General features: G+C 41.6%; 1 protein-coding gene across 2 annotated transcripts; it reads right to left on the reverse strand.

The window, feature by feature from the left end:
• Positions 1 to 1,684: 1,684 nt before the first annotated feature.
• On the reverse strand, positions 1,685 to 13,484 carry ndufb9 (NADH:ubiquinone oxidoreductase subunit B9). Of its 2 annotated transcripts, none has more exons than XM_078216801.1 (4): positions 13,301 to 13,484; positions 5,635 to 5,827; positions 3,856 to 3,969; positions 1,685 to 1,947 (listed from the first exon to the last, which is right to left on the reverse strand). In XM_078216801.1, the coding sequence occupies exons 1-4, from the start codon at positions 13,384 to 13,386 to the stop codon at positions 1,822 to 1,824; spliced, it is 519 nt and encodes a 172-aa protein (XP_078072927.1). In that variant the 5' UTR covers positions 13,387 to 13,484; the 3' UTR covers positions 1,685 to 1,821. The 2 variants fall into 2 exon arrangements, with proteins under 2 accessions (XP_078072927.1, XP_078072928.1); XM_078216802.1 differs by lacking the exon at positions 13,301 to 13,484 and adding an exon at positions 11,050 to 11,081.
• Positions 13,485 to 22,735: the final 9,251 nt, after the last annotated feature.

Below are 22,735 nucleotides of genomic sequence, written 5' to 3' on the forward strand. Positions count from 1 at the left end.
TTCAAGTGTATAATTTTGTGGAAATGCAACTGCAAATAGATTAAACTATAAAGGCCCTTAAATGCATTTTCAGTACAAAGGTAACAAATATTTAAAAAAGCAAAATATTGGTTAAACACAACAGGTCCGGCAGCATCGGAGAAAGAAAGTGTTAACATTTCAAGTCCCAATGACTATTCTACAAAATGGTATTTATAATGCAGTATATATAGTTCTAACAGTCCCATTATATATTTAAAACAACTTTTAAGCCATAGGGAAGGGAAACTACTTGCCAGGAGAGATAGCAAAATATTGGAAATACATCCACTGGATCAGTAAAACCTTCAAAATAAATCTCCTCGTAACTTTAAAAAGCTTTGACTCCTTTCCAATGGCAATGCAAGGCCCATAATTGGGTTCGAGGCCAAACTAGAGATTTATAAATGTTCAGCATAACTTGTTTTTCTATTGATTCTATTTGATAGCTCAGCATCCCATGTTTTTTAGGGGCTTTTTCAACATGTCCTGTCATCTTCAAACATTCGTGCATAGGAACCATCCCCTCCACGTCTGTTTCTGCAATCAATTTGAAATTATACACGTAATGGAATGACGTGCCACTACAGTGAGAAAATTGTGAGGTTATTTAAAGTAGATGTGATGTAGAACTGAGGTGAGAGTAGTTTTCGTTACGCTGGCAGAGCCAGCATCCACAATGGGCTAAATAGTACAACTGTGCTATAGATGTCAGTGGTTTTTGCAAAAAAGAGAACTGTCATCCCAGGTTATGTGGTAAGATGGTGCCTTTAAGTAGTGTTATCAGAATGCAGCAGTCCATGATATACTCAAATATTTATGGAATATAACAGCTTTGAAAGGAAAATCTGCTCCATTAAATTATGAGTTGTACTCCTGGGTTTATAAAAATCTAGTTTCATATCTAAATGCCCCCTATGGATAGTAAGCGCATTACATGCCATGAGAAACTAGAAACGAATATCCAAAGGTATATCCTGTACACATTTTGAAGTGTATAGGTCGGCAATTTAATCCAGAATTGAATCAGAATTTCACTAAGAGCAAACAATTTAGCAGTGGTGCAAGCACTGCTGGACAGGGCTGGTGCTGAACCACGTGGGAAGATTTTGGGACAGGTTTAGAAGCTGGAGACTTGGCTAGATAAAGATGGGAGACAGTCACCAAAATGTACAAGAGGCCAGAAATGGAGGTGTGCAGAGAATTGTGATGTATGAAAGGGGGGAGGGGTGGAGGCAATGGAGAAATTTTAACAGAGATATTGGATAGCTTTCCACTAGTTTTCCTTGGTTATCTCAGAATAACATCTGATTTGGACAAGTCCAGCGCGGGCACAAGGGTGTCTATTTTAACCATCCTGATTTAGGCCTGGGCTTCAGATATGAGCATGTGCTAAATAGATGCTCTGAGCTCGTTGGTTCTGCTGTGGAAAATGGGGAATTACCTGCGACGGATGGACGCAATGGGAAAAGTCATTACCCACCAGGGAATTTTTAAGTCAGGAAAGACAGTTAAAACACAGAAAACAGACAAGAAATTTTTCTTTAAAAAAAAGCAGTAATATTTTAGGTTAAAGGATAAAAGAATGTGAAACGCTGATGTAAACCGGGAATATCCTTCATTTTAAGCAAGTTTCTTTGGGGGTAGTGTAAAATGAACACAAACATTTATTTTCAGGTATTTATTAGACTTCATTAAGGTTACAGAAACATTTCAAAACAGTGTAGGCATCAACTCTTGATAAATAATCTGCTGCTGACAACACTGGGACCATCTTTTTCTATCCGTTATTGGTTCTGTCTCTTACGATGGGCGTTCACGGGGTCTTGTGACAATGTTCCACCACAGTGGTGGAAATTCACCCTCACGAGCAGGGGGCAGAGCCTCACTCTGAGGATTATCAGTCACTTCCTCTTGCAGTTGCTTCACCTAGAGGGGAGGAAAAAATATTACCACATAGATACCCTTCTGTTCCTTCTACACTATCAGCATCAAGCAATTACAAAATGCAGTTTTAATTTGCTTGCAATGATTTAACTTCTAATTTGGGTCCAAATCCATACTTCAGGTATACTTCTGCCCACCATAACTCATGACTGACATCTTTTTTGTTGTCCATGGCCAGATTATAGTTACAGTTGTGCTCAAAAAAAATGTAAACCAATTTTTACTATAGACTTTTAATCTCCATCTGCTTATCCAATCACCTGGCTGAGTGTGCCTAAGGTGCCCTTTGAGGACAGTGTTTTTTGTGCTTACATCAGCGTTAAACATCCCCATCAGGACATGGAATGGAATGTCAGACAGTGTCATTTGAGTGATAGGATGGATATTTCTTTACAAACTAAATTTCCAATCACTCATGCAATGATGAGTGGGCAAGAGGTACAATTGTAGTCAAATTAGCTCATGCGTTTCCCTGTGTTACAACACTGACTATATTTCATTACATAATTGACTGTAAAGTGATTTGGAATGTCATGCAACTGAAATACAAATCTGTCTTTCTTTTATATAGAAATTACAAGACCGATAGGTTGTTTGGCCCAAACCGTCCATTTTGATGTTTAGCATTCATGTAGGCAGTTTTACATGCCTGTTCTGTTCTCATATTCTTTGCATTCAAATCAAATATATACTCTTAAATGTTTCATGGTGTCTGCTCGAGTCACTAATTCCAGCAGTGCATTTCAGAGCCTCACCCACAGTGTAAAAAGCTTCTGCTTGCTGTAAATCTATTTTGTTTAATAATAAACCTATGTCTTCTTGTTCACAATCACTAGAAAGTCCATCTACACTATTCCCCAGCTCCATCATAATTTTAGGCACTCATGTCAAACATAATTATTTGTTGACCAGTGGGATAAGTGATCAATGTGGGAAAAGGGACTCACCCCCACAATTCTGCAAGAGGAGCAATTCAGAGGAATGGGAGATACAGGTCCTCCATTAAGCAATCAGATTACAGTAGCCACATTCATACAACTGTAACATAACAGTAAAAGTTGATTTCTATTCATTGGGTTTCTGATCTGAGGAGTCTAATAATCAAAAGACATCACCTCACCAAAATATGCTGAAAGGATTTTGTGCAGGTGATAAGCCAGGAATAAGAGAATATTACAGCAAAATCTTTCTATATCCATTTCACAAATTGCTTCTTCTAATCCACTCTACTGCTTGTTCTCCATACTCTTTAATATTCCTTTTACAGTCACCCAACTAATTCCTTTTTAAAATAATTTACAGAACTTCTTTCTGCTGACGAGACATAGATTGACACATCCCAATGAAAGTATTTTTCAAAGTAACAGTCTTATTTTTAAATGGAAATGCAATAAATTAAATTATCGCCCACAATTTCTTTACAAGCAAATGCTGTTCAACTTCTGTACTTTCATCACAACCTCTTATGGCTGTTGATTAATACATCTGATTGCATGGATGATTTACACAATACTGCAGACGGTATTTATTCAATATTTAAAGTTTATTTAATTGTCACAAGTAGGTTTACATTTAACATTGCAATGAAGTTACTTGAAAATCCCTTAGTCGCCACACTTCGGCGCCTGTTCGGGTACATGGAGGGAAAACTTAGCATGGCCAATCCACCTAACCAGCATGTCTTTGGACTGTGGGAGGAAACCGGAGCACCCGGAGTAAACCCACGCAAACAGGGGGAGAACGTGCAGACTCCACACTGACAGTGACCCGAGCTGGGAATCGAACCGGGTTCCTGGCGTTGTGAGGCAGCAGTGCTAACCACCGTGCCGCCCCTATGAAATTACTTTTTAAGCAAATGGAAAGCAAACACCACAAAGGGCTTGTACCCACCTCTCTATCCCAATTCTGGAGGCGCAGCTTCTTCCATTGCTCTCGCTTGGCAAAGTAATCTGGATACATTGCCTTCTCAGACGGATGCCAATAATCCAGATAGGATTCAGGTGTCTATCAGGAGAGAAAAACATATCTTCACTAAAATTTAAAAATCAGGGTTTGAAAAAATAGCTTCTGGGCAGAAAAATAAACTTAGAATTTTGTGCATCAGTCAAAGAGCATCAACAACTTTGGAGAATGAGTCGAGAAATCTTCAAGTCACCCACTGGCATGATACAAGTGAGTGAAAAAGCAGCTATGTTTCTATCACGACTTAGGTCTATGAATTTCAGAATCTTGCTTAAACCCTGCATCAGGTTACCCCACAGACTTAAAGCACCAAGACAACAGACTTTTCCCTACACTTGTGTTCTTAAAATCTTCCAAGCTCAAAATAAAAATCCAAGCCCTGGATAAGCAGGTTGGACATTCCAGGTCTGTGCTGAGTTAGAAACTCTCAGCCACTGAATCAGTAGAATTCCTACAAATAACTAATTTCACCAGACGGTAGATAATAAAAAATACTGATTATCCCTGAACAATCCTTGCTTGAAGCAAGCAGCAGAGTTTCATTTCAAGAACAGTTTAAAGATAACTAAGGCAGCTTTCAGATCAGCTAAAAGGTTAATGGAAACAGAGGATCGTTTATCAAAGTGTTGGCCAGGAAAACCATTGTCAGCTACGAAGAGTCAAAGTCAAAGATTCTATTGAGATTTGGAGCGAAGACAGGTTAGAAAGGACTCGTGATGTATAATGGGTAGATGAAATCGGTATTTTGTCTCAATCTTCACTCAAAGGTGATGTACAACTGGAACTAAATTGTGTCATCAGTAAGAACTTAAGAACTAGGAGTAGGCCATCTGGCCACTTGAGCCTGCTCCACTATTCAATAAGATCATGGCTGATCTTTTTATGGACTCAGCTCCACTTACCCACCCGCTCACCATAACCCTTAATTCCTTTACTGTTCAAAAATGTATCTATCCTCGCCTTAAAAACTATGAGCTAGCCTCAACTGCTTCACTGGGCAGGGAATTCCACAGATTCACAACCCTTTGGGTTGTCCTCCTCAACTCAGTCCTAAGATTTTAAAATTGATGAACACGCTATTTAGAAAGTATAAAGAACTTTAAAATAGAGAGGGGGCTGATGGCCAGGATGTTGTCCACCCAAGGTTCTTTAAGAAGATTGGGCAGAAGCTGTGCAAGTCCCTTGCCTGCATCATTAATAGTTCGCTGGAGTGTAGGTTCTTCTGGGAAACTCATGTAGCTCTAATCTCCATAAAAGAAGATAAAGGCAGACTTGAATTATGGACCTATGAATGTAACTTGGGTAATATGCCTATGGAAATCATTAGGAGATGCAATATATCATTTAGAGAATTTCATAGAATTCCTACAGTACAGAAAGAGGCCATTCAGTACATCAAGTCTGTACCGACCCTCCGAAAGAGCATTTACCATGGCTAATCCACCTAACCCACACAACTTTGGACACTATGGGGCAATTTAGCAATCTCTGTAACCTACACATCTTTGGACATACCAGGGTTACCTAACAGACTCCGAAAAGGTCACACATTATCAATTTGATTATATATTTTTAGGAATTCACCAGTATAGTGAATGAAGGAAAACAGACGGTTTAATTGGACTTTTAAAAAGCATTTAATAAGATACCTCATAATAAGCTATCTATAATGCATTAGTTTTATACAGTATGGATTTCACCTCGCACCTTGTAGCAATCATATCTCTCATAGGATGTGCCTCCTGGTGAATCAGGGAAAATGTAGGGCTGTGGATGTTGCAGTGTCCAGAATTCCTCCTCACCAGCTTTCAGCAGTTTAGTAGCCTTTATCATATCTTTTTCATCTTTACGTTCATCAAATCTTGCTCGCAGCATGCAGGCATAAAAACGGTACTTGTCCCTAAGCAGGAAAAAACAAAGTAAATGTAACAAACCAGTGGTATGTTGCGTTAACGCAAGAACTGTATTTTCACAACTCATTCCAACAATTTTGCATTCCTATTTTTATTAAAATGGTGGTAGGTGTAACCCAATATTACTATTGTGCCCGTTTCCTTGCTTCAAATACCAATTAAGATTTGTCTCTAGTGTTAGAAGGCGGCATACTCAACATCTCTGTTCCACTGAGCCTCTACGGATTGTTTGTAAAGTGTGCCCTATGCTAATAGTGCCATTTGATACTGAGAAAGTGAAATGCTCTTTATCTCAAATCAGTTAACACCAATATAGTGCATATAAACGTACAAACAAGGAGCAGGAGTAGGCTGTTCGGCTACTCGAGCCTGCTCCACCATTTAATAAGATCATGGCTGATCTAATTGTAACCTCAAATCTGCATCCCGCCTACCCTATCCCCCTTGCTTATCAAGAATCCATCCACCTCTGCCTTAAAAATATTCAAAGGCTTCCACCACCTTTTCAGGAAGAGAGTTCCAAAGACTCATGATCTCACATCTCCATTTTAAATGGGCAATCCCTTAACAGTGACACATAGTTCTAGATTCTCTCATAAGAGGGAACATCCTCTCTGTCAAGGTCGCTTAGGATCTTCTTTGTTTCAATCAAGCCACCTCTTACTCTTTTAAACTCCAGCATATACAAGCCTAGTCTGTCCAACATTTCCTCATATAACCCTACCATTCCTGGCATCAGTCTGGTAAACCTTCTCTGAACTGCTTTCAAAGCATTTACATCCTTCCTTAAATGTGACCAATACTGCATTTCAGAGCTCTGCAATCTCTCACCATTTCTATTTGCTTCTCTTCTATTTTTCCTGCCAAAATGGACAATTTCACATTTCCCACATTATACTCCAATAGCCAGATCTTTGCCCATTCACTTAACCTATCTATTTTTGTTCTCTTCACAACTTACTTATCTACCTATCTTTGTGTCATCAGCAAATTTGGCAACCATCCCATCATTCAACTCATTTATATATATTTTTAGCAGTTGAGGTCTCAGCATTGATTCCTGTGGTACACCATGTCAACCTGAAAAAGACCAATTTATGCTTACTCTGCTTCCTGTTAGCTAGCTAATTTTCTATCCATGCAAATATGTTACCCCCAATATGAGCTTTTAATTTCTGCAATAACCTTTGATGTGACATTTTATCAAATGCCTTCTGGAAATCTAAGCACAGTACATCTACTAGTTCCCCTTTATTGACAAAACATGTTACTTCCACAAAGAAAATCCAATAAGGTTGGTTAAACATGATTTCCCTTTCACAAAACCATTCTGATTCTACAACTTCTTTAATAATAGCCCCTAACATTTTCCCCATGACAGATGTTAAGCTAACTGGCTGTAGTTTCTGCTTCTCGTCTCCCTCCCTTTTGAATAATTGAGTTACATTTGTTAAGTTCCAATCTAATGGGATCTTTATCAAATTTATGGTGTTTTGGAAAATTAAAACTAATGCATCAACTATCTTGAGTGAGAATGCGTGCCCTGTGATGGACTGGTGTCCCGTCCTGGGTGTATCTTGCCTAGCGCTCAGTGTCTGTCGGGATAGGCTCAGGTTCTCCATGATCCTGGAATGGAATAAGTGGTGAAGAGAAAGTAAACATCAACTATTTCACTTCTTTTAAGACCCAGACTGAAATCCATCAGGATCCAGACATTTGTCAGCCTGCAGCACCAACCATTCACTCAGTACCACTTCTCTGGTGACTATAATTTACCCGAGTTCCTCTCTCCCTGGTTTATAGCTACATCTGGGGTGTTACTTGTATCCGTTGCAGTGAAGACTAATACAAAATACCTGTTCAATTCTCTGGCATCTGCTTGTTTTCCATTATCAATTCTCCAAACTCACTTCCTATAGAACCAACACTCACTTTAACTCATTTCTTTTTCAGATATTTATAGAAACTTCTATCTATTTTTACATTTCTGGCTAGCTTTCTCTCAACCCTAATTTTTCCCTCGTTATTAATCTTTTAGTCATCCTTTGCTGTTCCTTATATTCTGTCCAATCTTCTGACTTGTCTTTGCACAATTGTACCTCTTTTTTTAAAAGCCTGACCGACTCTCTAACTTTTCTAGTTAACCAGGATGGTGCGTCCATCCCTTGGACATTTTCTTACTCATTAGATCCTCCCTCTCCATTGTGCTAATACCATAATTAACTAACAGAGCCAAGCCTAACTTTTCCTTGTTTTCTGTCCTCCTAAATATCCTGTATCCTTCAATATTCAGGTCCCAATCCAAGTCTGCAGCCATGTCTCTGCAACGGCTATCAAATCATACTTACTTATTTCTACGTGTGCTCTCAGTCCATCAGTTTTGTTTTGAATGCTTTGTGCATTTAGATATAGATTTTAGTTTTAACCTTTTATTCTTTTTCTAACCTCTAGTCTCATCTGTTGATTTACTGTTCTGTCAGTTTGTTTTTCATTTCCTATAGTACTTTTCTCTTTTGCCTTGTGTCTACTCTTTGATTTACCAATCTCCTCAATTGATCCCTTACCCACACTACTTAGTTTAAAACCCTCTCTACTACCCTAGCTATGCAGCTTGCAAGAACACCGGTTCCAGCATGGTTCAGGTGGAGATTGTCCCAATTGTACAGATCCCACTTTTCCCAGTACTGCGGCAAGTGCCTCACGAACTGGAACCTACTTCTCCCACGCCAGTCTTTGAGCCATGCATTCATCTCCCTAATCTGATTTGTCCTATGCCAATTTACACGTGGCTCAGGTATAATTCCAGAGATTATGAATTTTGAGGTTGTGCTTAATATGGTGCCAAGCTCCTCAAACTGACTGTGCAGAACCTCTTTCTTTGTCCTGTCTATGTCATTTGTACCTACATGGACCATGATGACTGGGTCCTTACCCTCCCACTGCAAGTTCCTCTCCAGCGCTGTGCAGATGTCCTGCACCATGCTACCAGGCAAGCAACACAGCCATCTGGACTTGCACTCTTTGTTGCAGAAAATGGTGTCAATCCCTCCAATTATATTGTCTCCTACTACCACTACATTCCTAGGTATGCCTCCTGCTTGAATGGCTTCCTATACCACGGTGCCATGGCCAGTTAGCTCATCCACCCTGCAGTCCTCATTCTCATCCAAACAAGCTGGAAAAGCAGTGGTAGAGCATTGGAGGTGAAACCCATCGAATTCTTCAAGAAAGCTGGATGTTCTATTTAGAGGAGGGGGCTTGTGGGTTTAAAAGGAAGGATAAGTTAGATGTGCAGCCCTGTCAAAAGTACTTAACCCTGATAAAACCAGAAAACGTAACACTAGGGATTTGAAGAATGAGGAAGCAAACATTCATCCCAAAATCAAAAGCCTAAAATTTGAAAGATATTCTGCAGTTAGTGCGGTACCATTTCAGCATGGTTTGCTATCCTTCACAGAATATCACAAATGCAAAGAGGTACTGGTTAAACAGAAATAACAATTAGTGTTTTCAAATTGATTGAAGTCCCTTTACAAGATTAAATTTAAAACAGAAATCAGTGTTCAAATACATTTCTCTTCAGTGGTGTTTCTCCTACTAGATGCCATTATACATCACCGCTCAATGCCAAGTTTGATCCTACCCCTACGCCACATTTTGCTCACCATCCTAGAATATTAGAACAAAGAGGCAGCATGAACTTGGGAGGCTGAATGGCCGCCTCTGTGCTACACGACTATGTACTGGCTTTTGTGACGTTCACAAGATGAAACAGCATCTCAGAGGAAATTTCCAACAAGAGAGCACTTTGGAGGTGTGGAAGAGGACGTGGCAAAGAATATTGGTAGACGGAGACTAGAGGTCAAGACATCACAGGTAAATGATGATTGTTTTAATTGTGTAAGAGATGTGAAGGAACTGTTTTCTTTTATATTTTTTCAAAAAACATGTTCATTGTACAGTAAGGGGCATGAAGATCAAATGTATTGATTCACCCATTATACGGTGTTCAAAATCGTGGCAGTATCTGAGGATGTTGAATGCAGTGTGAAACTATCGGCAAAATGTTGGATACATTTGGTTGAGTGGGAGGGATCAGTGATAGGAAGGGATAAAGACTACGAAGTAAAATCGGATCAATGAGCATGAAGGAGAACACCTTAGCTCGAATCATATCTGACACAAAGGAAGTTGATTATTGGAGGCCAATCGTTGCAGCCCTTGGATCCCATTGCAGAAGTATCTCAGAGAAACATCCTAAATCCAACACTATTTGTGGACAATTGTATACAGTTTAGCTCCATTCACAATTAAGTTGCCCACCATAGCTGCCCTGTCGTCTATATCCAGTATGGCAGGTTACATTCATGCCACACAAGTATCAAGCAATGACCATCTCCAAGAAAATGTCTAATTATCCATCCAGCCTTCAACTGTCACCTCTCCCCAGCTAACTAGAAATTAATTGGATCAGCCAGATTAATAAAGTGATGTGAGCAGGGAAGAGGTCATGACTCTGCAATGAGTGCCTCACCAAGTCCATCATCCACAAAGCTGTAGTTGTGGGTGTGATGCATTACTCGCCATTTCCTTGGCTGGATGCAATTACATTAGTAGTCAAGAGAGCACAACACTATCCAGGACAAGAACAATCTAAATCACTGGCACCTCTACCACTAGACTCGATATTTAGTCCCTTCATTAACAGCACAATGTGGCTGTAATTGAGTCATGTACAGGATGCACTGCAGTCAAGTTCTCAAAATTATTTCAACACCACCTCCTAATCTTGCAACCTCTACCACCTTGAATGATAAAATAGGAACGCAATCACCTTCAAGAGCATCTCCAAGTCACACACCATCCAGTGTCAAAATTGTGGAATCGTCTACCAAATATTATCACCTCAAGAACTGCAATGGTTCAAAGCAGCAGCATACAATTACCTCCTCAGAGCATGTCAGGAGAGCCAAAGAATTCAGCAGCATCGCTCATATCCCAAGAACAAACAATATATAATAAGTTTGTCCTCAAAGCTATACTGGTGTTCATGGATTAATTTACAACTTTCAAAGTGATAACAGTTAACAAAGGTTCAATAACATTCCAAAGTACCAGTGAATGAGCAATAGCATTGTAGTTAGATTGGTAAAAGGAAATACTTTTCATAGAAGAGGGGTCAAGAGAAACAACCTACAGAGGCAAGTACCTTGAGGATGAAAAGAAGCATACCCAGATGGCTTAGTCTTCAGGGGTGTACACATTTTGAAAGGATAAACAAAGGATGCAAATCAATATGTATTTTGGATGAAAACAATATTAAGAAGCAGAAGACACGCCAACATCTTAAATTACTTAACTCAATAGAGAGACCCGGTACAAATTGGAAAGGCAGTACTTCAACAACGTACCAAATGTCAGATATTGCTTCATAATCTTATGAATAAAACTATTTAATTTCAACAGAGTAGACAACTGTGGTACCAAGTCTACATGCAACACTAACTCAATATTCATTATCTTGCTTGCATATTAGAACAATACAATTCACTTGTTCTAAAAATACTTGTACAAGATTTGTGATTTATTGTAAACTGACCGTATAGCTACTTTAACTTAGTAACCACTCTCCCTTAAGACCCAATTAATGCACGACACGAAAAACAAATTCAGATTTGTCATTTTTCAGCACAAAGGAAAATTCTGACATTGAGACCAAGGTGGCAGATCTTTAAATTGCCATACTTTTGGTATTGTTGTTGCTCGGAACAAGATTGCCCCCAAAAGATGATCACATATTTATAATGATCCAGTGACTGCAAAAATAAATTAATCTGGTACAAGTACTAGCCCAAGAGTGTATCATTCTATAAGTTTTATCTAACATATACACAGAAAATATTGTCTAATTTTTAAACAAAGCCTCACATGAATTGTGATAAGTCACACCAGATGAAGATTCGCAGGCAAAACTTGGATTTTCATAGAGGCTTGGAAACCAGTTCCTGGTGAAAGATTCTTCCTTCCTCAAAATGCTAACAACTTTATCAGTGGTCAACCTGTTATTCTAGTATGTTGATTTCATTTCTAATTTAATACATATAACATTCTTAATCCTCACACTGAAATCAGCTCATTAGTTCTTAATAGTTGTCTATGAAAATTATGCATGATGTGGAGATGCTGGTATTGGACTGGGGTGGGCACAATAAGAAGTCTCACAACACCAGGCTACCTGATGAAGGAGCAGCGCTCCGAAAGCTTGTGATTCTAAATAAACCTGTTGGTTTTTAACCTGGTGTTGAGACCTTTTACTGTGAAAATTAGATTAGAATGCAAATGGCATTCCTTGCAATAAATTAAATAATCTTAGGAGACAGTGTGGACAATGTATATTCTGCTCAGGGGAATATGTATTGTTGAAAGGCTTCAAGTACAAATTGTTAAAAATTATTCAGTTTCAAGCTAGAAATTAATCGCGGCTTGGGTTTTGGAGCTGTGAAGATGGGAAACTGTTTACTGGCTCCAAATTTACGTCAAAGCCTTAAAACAAAACTCGGTTGTAATAAATTGGTTGTATGGAGCTGGAACCAAAGCAACAAAGACAATAATCACACAGCATTTACGAAGAGAGAAATTAGGTTAACATTTTGGATCAAAGACTCTTCATCTGAAAGGCTCCTCTCCCTACAGATGCTGCCTGACCTGCTGAGTGTTTGCAGCCTTTCCTATTTCAGATTCCCAGCATCAGCGGTATTTTTCTACTGACAACTGCAACAAACATGAAAAGGCACAATTTTCTGATTGACAAGCACTTTTCTAATAAAAAGGGATAAGAGGATATGGGGAAACAGCTAGGGTGGTGGATTTGAGACCAGCCATGATCTGATTGAATGGTGGAACAGGTTCAAAAGGCTGAATTTCATACAGTGCAGGGGGCTGCCATTCGGCCCATCGAGTCCACACTGGCCACAATCCCACCCACGCCCTATTCCCGTAACCCCACATATTTACCCTGTTAGTCCCCCTGACACTAAGGGTCTATTTAGCACGGCCAATCCACCTAACCTGCCAATCTTTGGACTGTGGGAGGAAACCAGAACACCTGGAGGAAACCCACGCAGAAGAAGAGAAAGTGCAGACTCCACACAGACAGTGACCCGAGGCTGGAATTGAACCCGGGTCCCTGGCGCTGTGAGGCAGCAGTGCTAACCACTGTGCCACGAATTTGCCGACTTCTGCTCCTAATTCCTATGTTCCATTTTTGCATTCTGTCATAGTGCATCAGAACCGTCAAATGGTAAACAAAATACTAAAACAAAACATCTCCTCAATGCATTTCAACCAAGAATCTTTTGGAGATCGACCACTGACTGCACCTCTTGTCAATCCAACTCCGCCACTTTCCCTAACTCTCAACCCCCGTCACTGCATCGCCTCAAGCGGGATGAAGACCCAACCTGAAAATGCACCAGGATTCCAAGTGCCGCAGAGCCCGTTTGTAAAGTCGAAGTACTTTCTGCTGGTGCGTCAAGTAAGCAGCCATCCTTCAATCCGTCCTTTCCGTCACCTTCCCCCCCTCTTCCCGAGGACCATGGGCCAGCGGAGGACCGCCAGTGCCGCGCAGAATCACGGGAAACTGGAGGACCGCGAGCCGAGATAGCTGATGGGAAAGCGGAGGACCTCAATCCCCCGACGCCAGAAGGAATGACGGGAAGGCTGGAGGCCTGAGCCGAAAAGCACCACGGGAAGACGGAGGACCGAATCAGAAGGGACACAACGCTGCTCATGTGGGCAATGGGTCGAGCGCTTTTCCTTTGTACTTTGATTTCTGTTCGGGCTGTTCCCCCTCCTTTTGGGGAGCTGCCCCTTTTACTTTGTCCTGACTTAATCTGAGTTTGTTTATTTGGTTTGACCTAAAAAGAGGGCAATGGGTCGAGCGCGCCTCCTTCTTTCGGTTCTGGGGTTTTGAGATCCTTGTCGACATGAGAGCGAAGTGGCGGAAGAAGCGCATGCGCAGGCTGAAGCGTAAAAGGCGAAAGATGAGGCAGAGGTCCAGGTGAACGACTGCTGAAGATGCAGTACTGACCAGGCTTTGTTAAATCTTACATGGCAAATGGACTCTGACGCTTCTGTTTATACATCTTTTTCTAAGACCATCAGTTTAGAGGCACTGCGGATGCTGGTCATGAGAAGATCTTGTACATTGATCTGTTGTGGCAATGTGCCTTTATGTACAGTAGTTGCGAAATAAAATGGCAATTGTCAGTTTGAAGTGACAGAGCTTCTTACTCCCCGAATAATCATCGATTTTATACTGGAATTGTTTAATTCTAGTGCTGGGTTCCAGGCTAATCAATATATCTGCCATATAAAAAATAAACCCTGACTGTACTGCACTTCCTTACCTCAAAAACCTTTTATTGATGTTTTGTTTGTACTTTAGTCCCACACTCGTGATCTATGGGTACCCAGTGTGGAGGGGGGCAGGGAAGACGAAGGACCTCCTCCTGAGCTTGGCCAAACTTGCCATAAATTCACGGTGGCACAGTGGTTAGCACTGCTGCCTCACCTGGGTTCGATTCCCGGCTTGGGTAACTGTGTGGAGTTTGCACGTTCTCCCCGTGTCTGCGTGGGTTTCCACCGGGTGCTCCGGTTTCCTCCCACAGTCCAAAGATGTGAGGCTTAGGTTGATTGGTGTCGGTTAGCAGAGTAAATAAGTGGGGTTACGGGGATAGGGCCTGGATGGGATTGTGATCGGTGCAGACTCTATGTGCGAAATGGCCTCTTTATGCACTGTAGGGATTCTATAATAAATAGGTAGCGGGCGACCGAGGGGGTCTTCCGACCCGACTGTCTGCCCCTCTACTGCAGCTACGTTCGTGGCCAGGTGTCCCTGAAGAGGGAGCATTTGTGTCCAAGGGCACTGTAGAGGCCTTCCATGCCCATTGGGCAGCGCAGAAGCTTTCCATGCCCATTGGGCAGCGCAGGGGCTGGGGTGTATTATTGACCCTTTTTTTGATGTTTTTAAGCCTCCTTTCTACTTTGTCTTTTGTTTCGGGCGGTTCCCTTTTTGGGGGCTTTTAATTTGTCCGTCAGTTAATTTGATTAGTCTGATTGGTTAGTCAAAAAGATTGACCGCTGCTGTTGTTTACGTTCAATGTTATAGACTGCACTCCCTTTTTAGTTAGCTTAAAAACCTTTTATTGATGTTTTGTTTGCACTTCAGTCCCACGCTCCTGACCTACGGGCACCCAGTGCGGAGGGTGGCGGGGAAGGCAGAGGGCTTTGCTAGTCCTGACGTTGTTCAGTCTCAAGAAGGATGCTCTTGTTGCCCAGCCCCTGGAAATACCTGAAGGCTCCACTGATGTCTTCATAAACCTTTCATAACACGTTAATCCCTGAAAAAATCCCATCAAAGGGTCTCGCAAATGCATTTGGTTGCAACCTCAAAGGAAAGCTCACCTAAACATGTCAGTGGACCAGAATACCCGAAGACATATAAACAAAAGACTTGCATTTATATAACATCCTTCATGACAACAACTTGTCTTTAACATGATCAAAATCCAAAATGTCCCACAGAATTATCAAGCAAAAAACAAATAAAATTGCACAGGACGTCCTAAAGCTTCTTACAACAAATAAAATAGTTTTGAAAGACAGTCACTTATAATACAGATAAAAGCTAAATATTGCAGATGTTGGAATCCAAAACAAAAGCCGAAAATGCTGGAAACTCTTAGCATCTATGGAGAGAGAATAGAGCTCCACAGGTACTGTCAGACCTACTGAGATTTTCCAGCATTTTCATTTTTTGCCACTTATAATGCAGGATTTGCAGCAGCCAATTTGTGCGCGTACAGCAAAGTTCCATAGAAAGCAATGAGGCAATGACCATAAATCTACAAGACTTCCTTTTCAAGGGGTCTTTTCTATCCACCTGAAAGGGCAGATAGCATCTCAGTTAAAAGTTGAAACATTGGGCATTATTTCTAGATTGGTGCTTCAGTTAAATTGTTGGAACGTGTTACACATTTGGGACTTTTATCCTTTTTGCTCCAGAAATATTTTGTCCTCACCATTGTTTCTAAATAAAGAGAGCCCTTTTTCTCCAGATTTTCAATGTTTATTCTGATATTTGGGTAAGTTTGGTAGTGTACCAGGATGATAAACTGAAATGTTTTTGTAAGGTTTTTATGTACCAATTCTATTCCATGTTCCACAGGCTTTGCCTTGTCTCTGAGAAGTAGCAGATTGACAAAGGATCAGACTTTAATTTGTAATGTCAGTGTTGATTGAATTTATCAAACAATAATAGCCCTGTTTGATAATGCTCCTGTGAAACACGTATATATAATCTTACATTGAAAAAGCACCTTTAATATTGTATATTCCCAAGGAGCTTTACATGGGTATGATTAGAAAATAATTGACAAAGAACCACATTAGGAGGCATTAGGGCAAGTAACTAAGAGTTTGGTCAAAAAGATAAGTTTTAAGAAATGTCTGAAAGGAGGTGAGAGAAATTGAAAGATTTAGGGAGGGAATGCCAGAATTTAAGGCCGACAACTGAAAGTACGGTTTCCAGTTAGGTGTTGAAGATGTTAAGAAAATCAAGGATGTATGAGTCCAGATTGGAGGAAGGCAGAATTCTCAAGGTTGTAGGAGGTTACAGAGATAGGGTTGGGAACAGCAGGAGGTTACAGAGATAGGCTTGGGAACAGCCTTGAACACAAGTATGAGAGTCTTAAATCTGAAGTGTTGCTGGACTAGCATCCAATATAGCTCAGCATGTAGAGTATTAATGGGTAACTAATGCAAGTCAGGATATGGACAGCAGAGTTTTGGATGAGCTCAATTTTACAGATGGTGGAGATGGTCCCGTGAACATAGGTAGACTGGAGGTAACTGAAGCGTGGATGAGGGTTTCCACAGCAAATAGGCTGTGGCATGTGTGCAAACAGCCTTCTGCTATTAGTGATACCTAATATATGTACAATTTAGGTTTTGCAAAAAATCTGCACACCCACTGTAATTGCACGTCATAGATCATGATTAGGGCTAAATTGAGTTGTCAACGAAACTGGAGTTTTGCTGCTGCTGGTTAATATTCTAGGTTGGTATACATGTAAGTTTCAAGATTGTTCTGAACTCACAGTGCTAGCACATTACCCATTAAAGGAATTAGGAGATTACCTTGTCCTACATATCCCATTCATCACTATCTTAAAATTTAAGTCCTTAGAGTTGCCAACTGTGGTTTAATGTAAGATAAAAGAAAATTACTGCAGATGCTGGAATCTGAAACAAAAACAGAAAATGCTGGAAAATCACAGCAGGTCTGAAAGCATCTGTGGAATAAATGTTTTGAGTCTGGATGACTCTTCGTCAGAGCTGGACCAGACTCGAAACGTTAGTTCTGTTCTTTCTCAACAGATGTTGTCAGACCTGCTGAGATTTTCCAGCATTTTCTGTGATTAAATGTAACCCTGAAGGTTTCCTCACATTAATTGCCCCCATGCTTCAGCCATCAGTTGGCCAACACACCCATCTCTGTGGACGCACTGCCTTCCTACACCAGTTGGAAAGCAATAAGACTTATTACCCAATTGTATGATGCTTGACTATCAACCAAACAGCATGTGGCACTGCAGCCTACATGCACCAAGCCTGAAGAAAATAAAGAACAAGCTTCCAAGAAGGGTGCCAAAAAAGCCCAGAAGAAGCTGCCAACAAAGAGTGGCAAGAAGAGGAGGAGGTCCAGGAAGAAGAGGTACTTCATCTACATCACCAAGTGATGAAGCAGGTTCACCTTGACACCCGCATCTCCTCCAAGGGCATGAGTATCATAAACTTGTTAGTCTACGACATCTTTTGAGCGCATCATGGCTGAAGCTTCCTGCCTGGCCCATTATAACAGGCAGCAGACCATCGGCTCCCAAGAGATCCAGACTGCTGTTTGCGCCTGCTGCCGCCCGGGGAACTGGCCAAGCACACTGTGTCAGAGGGGGACAAAGGTGGTGACCAAATACACCAGCTCCAAATGAAACTGTACAGTGCACTGAAGCAGACACCCGACCCACCACCCATCTCTTTTGTTGTCCCCATGACTTTTCTCTCGGGTTCAACAGAGCAGTGGTCTGGAGATTGACCTTCAATTGCTGGAGACTCCAGTCCAAATCCTGGAAGGCTGGCACTGCACCAATTTGAGGTTAAAAAAATAAATAAAACACTCTGTTTTGTTAATGTTTCTGATTTGGAACAGGCTGCAGGGATGGTTGCAGAGGGTGGGAGAGAGAATATATATATATCTGCAGGCTTCTGAATTTCTTGTGTGGTTTTGGCATCAAGGTTGGGCACACTCAGAGGGGTTGGAGGCTCAGCAGGGCGCGGTGCAGCGAACCGCCCTCCTCGCGGGAATCCGGGCCACGTTCCATTGCTCGTGGCGCCAAATTTGAATCGGCGGCGGTTGCGGGGCTTTGGGGGCGTCGCCTTGGTCGAGGAAAGCGGAGAGAGCAACCGGCCGTTCCTGCCCCGCCGCCCGCAACCCCAAAACAACAGGCTCCTCCAAATGGCCTCAGTAAGACCAGGGTTAAAACAGCCAAACATTAACTTCGATCCTAGCCAGCATCCTCCACACCCAAAAACAAACCTAACCCGAGCCTTTCAACGCAAGATCTGAGATGAAGACTTGAAGCAGGACCTCAGGACTTTCCAAAGGGCTTTATTAGAGCCAGTGAAGTAGTTTTTAATTCACTGCTGCCTTGTAGGAAATTTGTGCTGAGCAAGCTGCACAAAGTTGCCCACTGACCACATAGTTCGTTTTTTTTTACTGCCAATTGAGAGATAAGTAGTGGCCAGTTGACTGATGATAACTCCCCTGTTCTTCTTTAAAGTAGTGCCATTGGCCCGAACAGACAGGACCTTGGTTTAAGGTCTCATCTGAAAAGACGCACTGGTTAGGTGCATTGGCCGTGCCAAATTCTTCCTCAGTGTACCCGAACAGACGCCGGAGTGTAGCGACTAGGGGAGTTTTCACAATAACTTCATTGCAGTGTTAACGTAAGCTGTACTTGGGACACTAATAAATACACTTTTCTGACTCTGCAGCACTCCCTCAGTGTGTGACACTTGGGTAGGGATTTTGCGGCTGCGCTCGCCCCAAGGCTGGAAAATCCAGCCCAAGGTCAATGGACCTTTGCATGGTCTGTGTCCCGCTCGCTACGATTCCCATGGCAGGTGGTACGGGAAAATTCTGCCCTTGATCTTTGTGCCCAACGCCTAGAGTGAGACTGGATGCCACAACAATCTTAACAATGAAATGTACGATCCATTTATATGCCACCGTGGACACCAGTGGAACCCTCTGGCATACAATGCAGTGATGTGGAGATGCTGGCATTGGACTGGGGTGAACACAGCAAGAGTTTTAACAACACCAGGTTAAAGTCCAACAGGTTTATTTGGTAGCAAATACCATTAGCTTTCGGAGCGCTGCTCCTTCGTCAGATGGAGTGGACATTTCCACTAATGGTATTTGCTACCAAATAAACCTGTTGGACTTTAACCTGGTGTTGTTAAAACTCTTACCGTATAAAATGCAGTACCAGGGCACTCAGACCAGTAAGGTTGATAACTCTGGTTGCACCTATTTTGGGGGGATTTGATCATCTCCCACTAGCTTGTCTGCATCATCGAACCTCAACTTCAATCATTTTATACCCTTATCTCCACTATTTTGTTTTATAACTAGTTAGCAAAATCGTTCAAAGTCTTTTTTCTTTAAAGAGCGCAATGTTATTAACACCACAATTATTTTTCTCCAGGACTGCTTGCAACAGTGTCCTTCAATCAATGGAGAAATCCTGGAGTTGCCAGGATAGTTCTGAACGGTTGACAACCCTACCCTAACATTCTTTGATGGTTACCCACATTGCATGATTCCCAGCTGGTAGAAGCAAATTGTACTGCTCACGACACCTTTTCAATTAAATGGGACACCAAAAGGGGCATTTTTGGATGCATGGGTAGTGGTCTACTTCCTGATGAGCAACAGACTTCAGATATAAGAAGAAGAAAAATATTCCCACAGTGATTAAGAGGCTAAGAGGATCACAAAGATAAATTTAAAATTCCTGTTTCCCTGTGCCTAAAAGGCCAGATTTCTAACTTGATCCCTGAGCTTTGTTTTGAGTTCTGTATTGATGTTTGAGCTGAACCACTTCATAGCATATAACTGCAACCTTCAGGGGCATCTTCTTGCTGAAATCTTGTTGACATAACTCTTAAGTGTTTTAGCCATTTAGTTTGTTGCAATAATACTAATCTAAACATCAGACATTAATAATTTAAAATGTACTAATGCATTGCCTGTGGTGTTACTCAGCGAAAATGGAAAGGCATGCTAACATAATATAATTAAGAAATAGGAGCAGGAACAGACTGTGTGGTCTGTTGAGCTTGTCTGATTATAGGTGATCATGGGGTTGAACTTCACTTTCGTGCTTGCTCCTTGATTCCTTGAGAATAAAAAAAATTTGTTTATTTCAGTCTTAAGTATATGCCATTTTGCAATAGTCGGTACATTGTGGCATTGTTATATATTCAAAAAGGTTTGCAGGTTGCTTTAAGAGTTGATCACATGATTTGATGATGATGTTATTCGGGTGCTCAGGTTGCTGTTTTACTTTCAGTTTTGTATTCAGATGCAGTGCAGAGAGCAGCTGTTCAATAAAATCTGTTGTGTGGTTGTTTGAACCTATGTGTGCAAACTCAATCTTTTCTTTCTGTTAAAACCCACAACCCCTAACATAGTTAGAACAATGCAGAAAGAAGTTTGGTGGCGAGTTGGGATTTTGTTTAATTGAGAATATCGAAGAAAGATCTCAAAGAAAGCTATTTCGGTAGTGTAGTGGTTATCACGTTTGCCCCACATGCGAAAGGTCCCTGGTTCGAAACCGGCCAGAAACACTTTTGACTAGCTTAGGGGTTTAAAAAAAAGGGCAGCATGGACAAGTTGGGCCGAAGGGCCTATTTCCATGCTGTAAACCTCTATGACTCTATCTCAAGAGAAAAACTCATACTTTGAATATTAGAAGCCTGGGGAGAAGTAATAACTGGATTAAAGGTGAACATGCTCGTGCCAGGAAGACCAAGTAAAAAGAAGCTTTCTGTGTGATTTTAAAAGAGGGGTTTTATCCAATCGAAGGGTGAGATTCCAGTAGTATCTGGCATATTTGAAAAGAGTGGATGCTTTGCAGTACTGCTGGGGCCAGTTGAAAAAAGTTGCATCAAGTCAATGGTCAACAGTTTAAAAAAGGGGAGTACTGGGAAGACATTAGAAAAAGCTACTGAGCAGTCTCGAGTCTGCAAGAGAAATGGTAGGTCAATTAGGATCCATGAGTACTTTCAATGAAGAAAATGTATCATGGCGTTCCTATGCAGAGCATTTTCAGTGTTTTGTATAAGTGAATAAAATTGCAAACGAGTTGCTCGTACCAGTTTTTCTCAGTTCAGTAGGATGTAAACCCTTTAATTTGCTCCGGAACTTGGTTCATCCAGCAAAACCAGGAACCAAAATGTATAATGAATTGACAAGGATCCTTGAAGAGCATTTTTCTCTGAAACCACTAATCTTGTGGAACAGTTCAAGTGGAAGGCAAAAGCTTTGCTCAGTTTGTGGCAACCTTAAAACAGTTGGCATCACATTGTGAGTTTGGCGAGTTGCTAGAAGATTCTCTTCGAGATCGTCTAGTTTGTGGTCTCCAAAATGAGGCAATCCAGAAAACATCGCTTACTGAACATGCTCTGACTTTAAAGACAGTCGAAATTGCAATGCTGATGGAACTGGCTGCTAAAGAGGCTTCACAATTTGGTGGACGAATGAAAATCCACAAGTTAGGAATTTCCCATAAGAAGTCAAAACAGCAACAAGCATGCAACAGGTCTGCCAAAATGGACTATTCAGCTAATGAATGCTGAAGCATAGATCGTCAATGCAGGAAGTATGGAAAAATGGGTCACCAACTTCCCCTGAGAAATATATTCAGAAGAATCTGGGTACCTTCAAGAAGAAGGACATGTTGCATTCTACAAAAGAAATTTACAATATGGAAGAAAATAGGAGAATGTCCAGAAATCTGATGAAGAGCTTCAACTGAATGTCTTATCCAGTTAGAGTGAATCACATAACTTCAGAATCACCCAGAATCTAAGTGGACAACATATTAGAATGGAGGTTGATACTGGTGCTGCTGTATCTTTAATTCCTGAGACTACATACCAGAAAAGGCTGAAATATTTTCCTTTAAAACCAGCTGATGTGATTTTAAGGATATACACGGAAAGGATTGTGCTGTTAAAAGAGGCAGACCCCCCTCCACCTGCGGGAGGCAGACCACCCCCCCAGCCCGCTGCAATTGCTGGCCTCCCTCCAGTTCGATCGATTCCAATGCAGAGTGGCAGCGGGACCCCCAGCTCCACCAATTGCCCCTAATCCCCGCCCCCAGGCCCCACCTCTAGACCCCACCCCCTTGGCACTGCCCAATGCCCGGTGAGCAGTGCCCCCTGGGCATGGGCACTTTGCCCCTTGGGCAGTGCCAGGGGATACAGACTGGCACTGCCCAGATGCCCATGTCCAGGGGGAACCCCTCCTGCTGCCCAACTTCCTGGGGGGGCCCCGATTGCTCCCCCCTTCACTCCAGCAGGGTCTTCCACTGGCTCCCCGAAAGTGGGGAGCTACTTTAAACCCCGCTGGAGTGAAATTATACTGGCGGGGTGGGAGATGCTATCGGGCCCAGAGACTTCAGTCCCGGGCTCGATAATGACATTTAAATGACATTAAAATTACTTGTCTGCTGGTCCTGCCGGTTTCCAGCATGGTCCCGACCACG

The sequence above is a fragment of the Mustelus asterias genome, chromosome 7 (genome assembly GCF_964213995.1).
Source record: "Mustelus asterias chromosome 7, sMusAst1.hap1.1, whole genome shotgun sequence".
In the NCBI taxonomy this organism is placed as follows: Eukaryota; Metazoa; Chordata; class Chondrichthyes; order Carcharhiniformes; family Triakidae; genus Mustelus; species Mustelus asterias.

Coding starts and splice junctions, on each gene's coding strand:
- ndufb9 (XM_078216801.1), bottom strand. CDS start 13,386: ATGGCTGCTTACTTGACGCACCAGCAGAAAGTACTTCGACTTTACAAA. Junction 3,970..5,634: donor AGAGATATGATTGCTACAAG/GTGCGAGGTGAA, acceptor CTCTCCTGATAG/ACACCTGAATCCTATCTGGA. Junction 1,948..3,855: donor TCCAGAATTGGGATAGAGAG/GTGGGTACAAGC, acceptor CCTCCCCTCTAG/GTGAAGCAACTGCAAGAGGA.